This window comes from Pinus tabuliformis, chromosome 6 (genome assembly GCF_031772625.1).
Source record: "Pinus tabuliformis cultivar Carrire ecotype Pingquan chromosome 6, CPIR1, whole genome shotgun sequence".
NCBI lineage: Eukaryota > Viridiplantae > Streptophyta > Pinopsida > Pinales > Pinaceae > Pinus > Pinus tabuliformis.
Genome location: NC_142292.1, coordinates 65944084 through 65953506, shown reverse-complemented (window position 1 = coordinate 65953506; position 9423 = coordinate 65944084). Strand labels below are relative to the sequence as shown.

Sequence of the window (9423 nt, the reverse complement as noted above, 5' to 3'; positions counted from 1 at the left end):
TGAGACAAACAGTTCTTCACATTCACTGTTTTCTCTATGCTTCCATCCCAAGCTTCCTCTTCAATGAATTGAACATCTCTGCTGACAAAAAACTTCTTGGTGGATGGGATATACAACCTGTAGGCTTTGGATTCCTCACTGTATCCAATGAAAAGACATTTCTCCCCTTTGCTGTCCAACTTCCTCCTTAGCTGATCTGGTATGTGTGCATAGGCCACACATCCAAAAACTCTCATGTGGGTGACTCCTTGCTTTCTCCCACTCCATGCTTCTTCTGGCACTTTGTTCAACACTGCTTTTGTAGGACACCTGTTCAAAATATACACTGCACAATTTACAGCTTCAGCCCAATAATCATTTGGCAAATGCTTTGCCTTCAACATGCTCCTCGCCATATCCATGATGGTCCTGTTCTTCCTTTCAGCAACTCCATTTTGCTGTGGGGTGTACCTTGCTGTAAACTGTTTATGAATTCCATTTTCTCTGCAAAATCTTAGGAATTCCTTGGAGATATACTCACCTCCTCTATCAGTTCTCAAAACTTTTATATGCAGCCCGCTTTGGTTTTCCACAAATGCCTTGAAGTTTTGGAATTTCTCAAACACTTCACTTTTGTTTTTAAGGAAATATATCCAAGTCTTTCTTGTAAAGTCATCAATGAATGTTAGGAAATATTGGCTGCCTGCTAGTGATGGAGCTTGCATCGGTCCACATAAATCTGAGTGGATGATCTCTAAGGGTGCCTTTGCCCTTATGCTCTTCCCTGATGGAAAACTTTCTCTGTGTTGTTTTCCCAAAATGCAACCTTCACAAAGGCTGTCTGGTTTCTCTATCAATGGTAATCCTCTTACCATTCCTTTCTTGCTCAACAAGTTTAGACCTCCAAAATTGAGATGTCCAAATCTCAAGTGCCACAACCAATTTTCATCCTTTGGCACACTTTGGAAAGCCTCTTGGGTAACTGCTGCAATTTCTCCTTTGTTTTTCAAATCTGCCCTTATCCTGAGAGGGAACATCCTGTTCCTTGTCATCTTCAGTTCAGCAATGCATCTTTTGCTGGGTGCTATATCCATGATGGTGCAAACATCATTTTTAAATAAAACATTGTACCCCTTATGGACAAGTTGTCCAATACTCAAGAGGTTACATCTCATTCCGGGGACATAGTATACATCTGCTATGGTTTTCTTTTCTCCTTGCTTTGTAAATATTTTTACCTCTCCTTTTCCCATAACAGAGATTTTACTATCAGTTCCTAGTGTGACTTCTGATTTCACATTTTTATCTAGGGCAGAAAAGAAGGCTATGTTTCCGGTCATATGGTTGCTGCAACCTGAGTCTAAAAACCAAATGTCCTCACTGTTTGTTTCAGCCATGTTACAGGCTAACAACACATTATTTTGACTGCTGTTTTCTCTTGTAACATTTGCATTTTGTCTACTGTTCATATCATGCTGTTTCTTTCTACAATCACTTGCATAATGTCCATACTTTTTGCAATAATAGCATTGAACATTAGATTTATCATACCTTTGTCCTTGAGCATGATACTGTTCTCTTTGTTGGCTGCCGCCTTGGCCTTGGTTCTGATTTGTATTGTTGCCTCTTCCTTGTGCATTTGATGGGTTGTTCCTTCCACCTCTGTTCTGGCTTCTGCCTCTTCCTCTTCGGTTTCCTCTTCCTTGACCTCTTCCTCTTCCAAAGGACATCTGGGTCTTGAAGGCTTGCTCAAGAGATGAGTTTTCATTCCTACTCAACCTCTGCTCATGTGTTATCAGTGATGCATGTAGCTCATCAACTGAATAGTTTGAGAGATCCTTTGTCTCTTCAATGGTGGTGACTATGGCATCAAACCTTGAGGGTAAGACCCTCAATATTTTCTCCACAATCCTTCTATCTTCAATGGTTTCTCCATGAGTTCTCATTTGCGTGATTACACCAATCACATGAGTGAAGAATGAGTCAATGTTATCTGACTCCTTCATGCACGGGTTCTCAAAATCTTTTCTCAGCAATTGTAGTTTTGCTGTCTTCACTCTCTCCATGCCTTGATAGGCTGTCTTGAGGGTTTGCCATGCTTCATTTGTTGTCTTAGCTGCTGCTAACCTTGGAAACACACTCTGGTCTACTGCTAGATACAATAACATACGGGCTTTTGAATCCTTCTTCCTATTGCTCTTCAGCTGATCTCTCTCTCCCTGAGTTAATGCATTGAACTCATTTTCATCTGCTGGTTCTTCAAACCCAGATTCAACTATTTCCCATAAATCTTGAGAGGCAAACAGGGCTGTCATGGTTATTTCCCAATAGTCATAGTTTTTCCCATTAAACTGTGGGAGCTGGGTGTTAAACATACCCATACCAGTGCTTGTGCTGGCCATTCCTTGTATTCTGATCTCTGCCTCTAAATCCTTGACCGTGTGTTTAAAACAACTGACCGTTTCTTCAACAACACAAAAAAACTTTCTGAAATATCTGAGTATTTTCCTCACTGAGCCTTCACTCTGCTTGAGAAGTTTTACTGCTGCAACAAGCTCCTCCCTTCAGCTTCTTTGTCACCTTCAAAGAGCCTAAGCCTGCTCTGATACCACTGTTGGGGATTTTTAATGGGAAAATCCCAAAAACACAAAAGAAATAAACTCCACAGAGGCAATGCTCTGTTTCACCTCCTCAGAATCCTTTTGCACAGGGAAGCTTAAATTTTTTTTTTACTGAGGAACAAAATATTTCACCACCATAAAATGATTGATATTCGTTTAAAATAAAAATGCCTGAAACAACATATTTCTTCCTCTTTTACTTAGAGGGATTTACCAAAAACAATTCATTCTACAAAACTCTGTTTTCACCTGAGAATTCACTGAGCTGGGTTTATTGCTGTAAAACCCTTTTTACATCACTGTTGTAAAACAAATTTTTTACATACACAGTAAAAATTTCATTACATTCACTTATATAAAAAAACTCACACCATGCGCTCTTTCACTTCTTGTTTTCCACTGATGTGGATATTACAAAACAATTTCATACTATTTCTTGGTTTTGCGATGGCAAACCAATACAATACATCCCTGTTCTATTTGAGTTCTCGCACTGCTGTGCGTTCAATACATTTTTATAAACAACCTGTGCACGCGGGCTCGTTATAATAAAAACTACCGTGGGTTTTTTTTACATTACATATGGTCAACGCTCTATAAAAAAAATATAACACGTTTTTATGAACATTAATATATGCCGTATGAAAAACTAAATGCATTACCTACACCTATGACAAAGCATTAATAAAGGTATGGTCAACCAGAACTTAGTTTTACTCCACGCAACATAGTTAATATTTGTCGTATGCAGGTTTGAGCAATCAACGGACAAAAACGCTGGAGACAATCAAACGGCGGACAAAGATATCGGGAGATCATTTTCTGCAGAGCTTTATGTCCCGAGAATGTCAGACATGGTGACGTAAGGGGACAGCCACGCGTCAACTCCAAATTTTCTCGGGCTCAAATATACGGAAAGTCCCTTTACCGGAAAGTGGCCCGAGAACTCTCAGGCGAGTTTGGTGAACGATTTCTGGCGATATAACTCTGCGTTGAAATTACACATTCAACAAGTCCATCAAGCAAGAAAATTTAGCTCAAGAACTTGGCGTTGGCGTTGGCGTTTGTGTTGTTATAAAAAGGAAGAATGCTCTTCATATTTCACCAAACTCCATCTATCATATCATCTAAGGATCTGATCAGATAAGAGAGAGCATCTACTCGAATCGAATAGAACCGAAGAATAGTTGCCTGAGTTAGCTGCAGTCCAGTCATGAAATCCTTTCTAGCGCTAGCGCTTGTAGTACTAGTGGCGCATAATATTGTTATTGTGCGTGCAGGTGATGCAGATCCTTTACAAGACGTTTGCGTGGCTGACAGGACGAGCAGAGGTATGTAAGACTTTGAGTTTGAGGCCTTGATCATGTGTTTGCTAATCAGGGTTTCGTTTCGTTTCATGCGATGTGAATAACAATATAATCTGATCATGCGATTAGGGTTTCGATTCGTTTCATGCGATGTGAATCTGATCATATATATAGATGTTTATTTGACTGTAATTGTAGTTAATGTGAATGGGTTCCCATGTACGGATGCAAGCATGGTTACTGCAGATGACTTCATGTTTAGGGGCCTAGATATTGCAGGGGATACAGGTAACATGATGGGATCCAACGTCACTCCAGCCAATGTAATGCAGATACCAGGCTTAAACACCTTGGGAATCTCCTTGGCTCGGATTGATTTCGCTGCTCCTCTCGGCCTTAATCCCCCTCACACTCATCCGCGGGCCACAGAAATCTTGGTGGTCATGGAGGGTACTCTCTCAGTCGGCTTTATCACCACTGCCAATAAATTGTTCAGCAAAACGCTTGAGAAGGGAGACGTGTTCGTGTTCCCCAAAGGTCTGGTGCACTTCCAACAGAACGTGGGCTATGGCAACGCTGTGGCCATCTCTGCACTGAGCAGCCAGCTTCCGGGAACCCAGCAGGTCGCCCAATCCTTGTTTGGAGCCTCTCCCCCGGTTGATGCCTCCCTTCTGGCCAAAGCTTTCCAGATCGACGCCTCCCTGGTGCAACTTCTCCAAAGGAAATTCTTGGCTTGATGCCCACTCATCTAATTCATTCATTCATTCATGCCACGAGTGAGTCACTCACCAGTCATTGGGCTGTTGTGCGGTTAACCGAATAAATAAATAAAACCACTCTTTCCCTCACGTGTATAGTGATCTATATGCAATAAAGTAAAATTTTACACCACGTGTATAGTGATGTATACGCAATAAAGGAAAAATTTTCACCATTCCAATATGGGTGTTTGAGATTTTTATCATGTTATAGTCATTTTCATCTACACCTTTCTCTTTCTGTTTAATGGACACAACACTGCCTAATATCTTCTTCATGGAGCCCTACACGGTGCATCTCATCTGATGCAAACAAAATAAAAGTATCTATATTTGACATTGAAACACTCTTATCATTGAAACAAAACAAAATAAAAGTATTTATAGAAACAGTCCTATCATTAATCAATCAACCCATACTGGTGTCTGTTTGGTAGTGTGAGATTTCCATGCTTCGTCTTCACTGTTTTGTTTAACTGACACAACATATATCATGACCTCAATACATCGACCAGGGCATCATGCCTCTCTTCCAAACAAAACGAAACACATATATGGCTGACGTGAAAAAAACACACTCACATTATAACACCTACTGCATTCATTGTGTAATCTATTCGAGTAAGCAAGCAATCCACGTCTCTAAATTTAATTTATTTTTGTCTCTGGTGGACGATGTGAACTTAGATTTTGTATTCCAAATCATAAAAAAAGATGTGAAGTATTTCAAATGATAAAAAGGATATAAAAAAAGGATGTGAACTATTTCAAATGATAAAAAGGATATGGAGTTCCACTTTCTATTCTAAATGATAAAAAAGATAAAAAGAGATATGTTGTTCTATTTTGTATTTGAAATTATCAAAAGGATATGCATTTTGTATTTGAAATAATAAAAAGATATATGAAGTCATTTCGAAAGAAATAAACATATCACTATGTTGTTTTTAATCACATAGACATCACCATATTATTTTTAACACCCAATAATAAAGATACATATACTTATATTATATTATTTTAAATATATACATAAACATCACCCTATTATTAAGTGAAGACTCTATAGATTATTTACTATATCTATGTCCATGTATATTGATATTATGCATCGCTGCAAGGAAAGCAAGATTTTGCGTGTTATTCCTTTTCACCGGTGAAATGAAGCCTTATTACTATATCCATTTTCTACATCACTTTTTTGTTTCTTTGCTTTCCCAAGATAGTAACATTAAATATTTGATGCCACAAGTCTACAATGGATAAGACTTTTGTTTTCACCTCTAATTAAAAGAGAAAAGATAATGATATGAGATTGAACAACTTATTTTGGTTTTGGGAAGTCACTTTTAACTTTCCAAAAAGAAGATAGCTAACAACCAAGTTATACACGCAAGCATATGTTTTCCATGTAGCCCAATGTATCTCTACAAGTTTTTGAAAATAATTCTTTAAGGTGCATATTAATGTTTTTGGATTAAGTACATTCAAGCATATGTTTTCCATGTAGCCCAATGTATCTCTACAAGACTTTGAAAATAATTCTTTAAGGTGCATATTAATGTTTTTAGATTAAGTAAATTCATTATTTTCAAATTTCTTTTCCAATCTAATAGGAATCCACTTACTGAACGTTTCCAAATCAATCCTTTCGTTAATTACAAAGCCTTTTTTCTCCCGGACTCCTCTACATCAGTGGATGGAGTTTTCACTAATAGCTTCCTTGCATCTTTAAATCTATATTTTCAACCATGCTTATATTTTCATTGTAAATTTAGTTCCAGCCGGATTGACTAGATGTGGGAGGTGTAGAGAAAATTAGTGTTGTTTGTTGTTCTATTACAGTAAAAGTTTCATAATGAAAAGTGTTGGATCAGACTGGGACAACCAAGTTTAGAGAGGGCAAGGGAAGCTTTTGTACATATTTAATTAGCACCTACTTGTTCACTTTTAATATTTAGGGCCTACTTGTTCCTATTAAATCATGGGAATAATAACTCAAATGTTTCCTAATTGTATTTTCTTACTAAGGTCCGAATTAAATCTTATTGCAATCAAATATAAACTAGAGGATGAATACTTCCCCAATTTTTGAAATATAACACAAAATAATTTCTACAAGCCATCCATATGAATAAGAATCTCTTCCAAGGGCACAACTTATGCAGTTCTAGACCACTCTACCTAGTAGGTAGGTATGGGCACAATGTATGAAATTATAAGACATGGGATTGTTTTCTTATTGAATATATTTAACTATAGTGTTTTTATTAGCATATAAGACCAGAAACTCTCAAGAAATCCTAAATATATACATCTTCTCTTAAGTTAAAAGAATTTAAAACTTGAGTTTAAAACTAAAGATTAAGAAAATTGTATTACTATTAAACAAATAAACTCTAATACTATATTTTACATTGAAAATTTAGACTTTGAATATTTTAGAAATTAGGTTTTACATTGTGTATATTTTTAGTAAACATTATTTTTATATCAATACGTTAATGTTGATTATTAATGAAAAACAGATGTTACAAATATATTAATTTATTACAAATTACTAACTAATATTAACAAACTAATGTTAGCTATTAAAATCATTTGAGTAATAATAATAATCACATCATTACTACATCGTTTTTATTATTTTTAATGTTAGTAATAATAATATTATTTATTAAATAACATTAACATTACAATAACATTTAAGTATTGATATTAACATAAATAACGTTAATATTTTTAACATTGAAATTATTAGTACGAACATTAGCATTATCAATATAAATAGTACTAACTTTAATATTGATAAATATCATTAATAAGGATCCTCGAAAAGGTGAACGGATTAAGAATAATAGCCTTTCTAAGACAACAAAAATAAACAAGCTAGTGGTAAAAAAAAATGATTGGGCGCTACACCTTTGATGGAATTCGTGAGAGTTACACGCAAGGTAGTTGACAAGTTGCAACTAGACCATGCTTTGGTTATGGAAATAGATCCAAGAGAGAGAAATAGGGTTACCTCTGCTTTTGAATAAGTTGCAGCTCATGAACTAAATGTTGCTAGGGCCTGGGACTTCAATGATGGTTGTCACAAGGCCGAGACTTCAACGATGGCCAGCACAAGGCATTGCAGACTTCACCTGGTGTATATCGTGAACAAGTCTTTCAGCGCTTAGACATTGTTGTCTATGAGGCCAACAAGTATGGCATCACACTTCGGCACAAAGAGTTTTGACATGGTCTGCAGAGGATTGCATATGTATTAGTTGATGCAGGAGATTCTTGGGAAGTGAAATATGTTTGCCTATATGGTGGCTATCTACTATATCATGTAATTTAAACCATGTCACTAGAACCCATAGATAATTATGAAGTTCTATTGCCTTACCTTCAAGTGAATTTTACATTCGCTCAGATAGCAAAACAATGTCATTCTGAATAACATTTAGGTTTAGAAAATGTTTAAGAGGTTCACTACAAAGACATGGGTTTCTACAATTTGGGTTGTATAATATTGGGTCGAGAAATTGGAGTGGGGGTTAGTTTATTGAATTCGTTTATTTCTAGTTCAATACCAAGCGAACTTCACAAAGATATCATAAAGATTTCCCGGAAAAAGCATCTCATGACATTATATTGAGTGCCAGAAAGGTCAATCTCTTTGCATGGTGTATTCCTATTTGGGTAACATGTTTAATGTATGCGGTTGTCTTTGCATGGTGTTCTACTTTCATCATGAAACTAGCATCACAATGGTTAGTCATACTATTGGACATATTAATAAAGATCCATCATGCGTCCTTTCAAAGTTTCATATTCTTGAGTATTCTTGTGTTATGCCCATGTATAATTGGATCTTTGTTACACTAGCCAAAACATTTACAAGTCTCAGGCACGACATGAGGATGCTCTAAAGGATAGCATTTGGGACATTCATTTATGTTCTTGGCATGATAGTTGTGTCGCTAGCAGAACTCGGAAGACTTAAACCACCAAAGGATAATGGTTTAGTATACATAACTAATTAAATGATTCCAATGACCATCTTTTGGTTGCTTCAACCATACATTCTTAATGGTCTATCAAAAATATTTGCAATCAGGTCAAGTACAAGCAACAATGAAGTTTATGGAATTTGGGGAAAAACCAAAAACCTTCTACATTAAAGAAGCTACCAGAGGCAATGGAAAGGGGAAACCTTATATACAAGATTTATATCTTATTCAAATCATGCATCTTTCATGATTGGAAGGATTCAATCATCACGTTGCATACAACCAAGGCTCTCTTCCCTTGATCTAAAGATCTTTAAATTGTTAATTGATGCATTAAAATAATTGCATGCTTAGCAATGGTGGATCCGTCAAAGGTAAAATGGTATTACAACCACATTATTGGCAAAAATTATTATAAGACATCTGATAGCGTTTCGAGCCCTTCATTTAATGAACTTCATATCCAGAGATACTACTTTGCTCCAAAAGAGTGGTGGGCAAAAGATATTGATGAGCTAAAAATAGATTTGTATTGGAGAGTTATGTTGGCCATCAAAACAGCTTGCAAGGTTTTTTCTCTATTGATTGGAGAAGCATTGTGAGTGTACACGTCACGTTGGTTGTGGGGTATGTCCAAGGAAAAATCCAAGGCAGAAAAGGGAAATGCAAATGCAAGGAATGATTATAATGATAAATTTGCAGAGATTACTACAGAATATTGGCATTTTTGGAGACAATTATGTCTTTGTTTCTAACA

At 36.4% G+C, this 9423-nt stretch overlaps 1 protein-coding gene across 1 annotated transcript; it reads left to right on the top strand.

The window, feature by feature from the left end:
* Positions 1-3663: 3663 nt before the first annotated feature.
* Positions 3664-4756, top strand: LOC149257253 (germin-like protein 1-1). Its single transcript, XM_089369467.1, has 2 exons — positions 3664-3931; positions 4106-4756. The coding sequence occupies exons 1-2, from the start codon at positions 3814-3816 to the stop codon at positions 4642-4644; spliced, it is 657 nt and encodes a 218-aa protein (XP_089225593.1). The 5' UTR covers positions 3664-3813; the 3' UTR covers positions 4645-4756.
* Positions 4757-9423: the final 4667 nt, after the last annotated feature.

What these genes read in the sequence shown, in the direction of transcription:
- LOC149257253 (XM_089369467.1), top strand. Translation starts at nt 3,814, where the DNA reads ATGAAATCCTTTCTAGCGCTAGCGCTTGTAGTACTAGTGGCGCATAAT. An exon ending in GGCTGACAGGACGAGCAGAG is followed by an intron (nt 3,932 to 4,105) that starts GTATGTAAGACT and finishes CTGTAATTGTAG; the next exon opens with TTAATGTGAATGGGTTCCCA.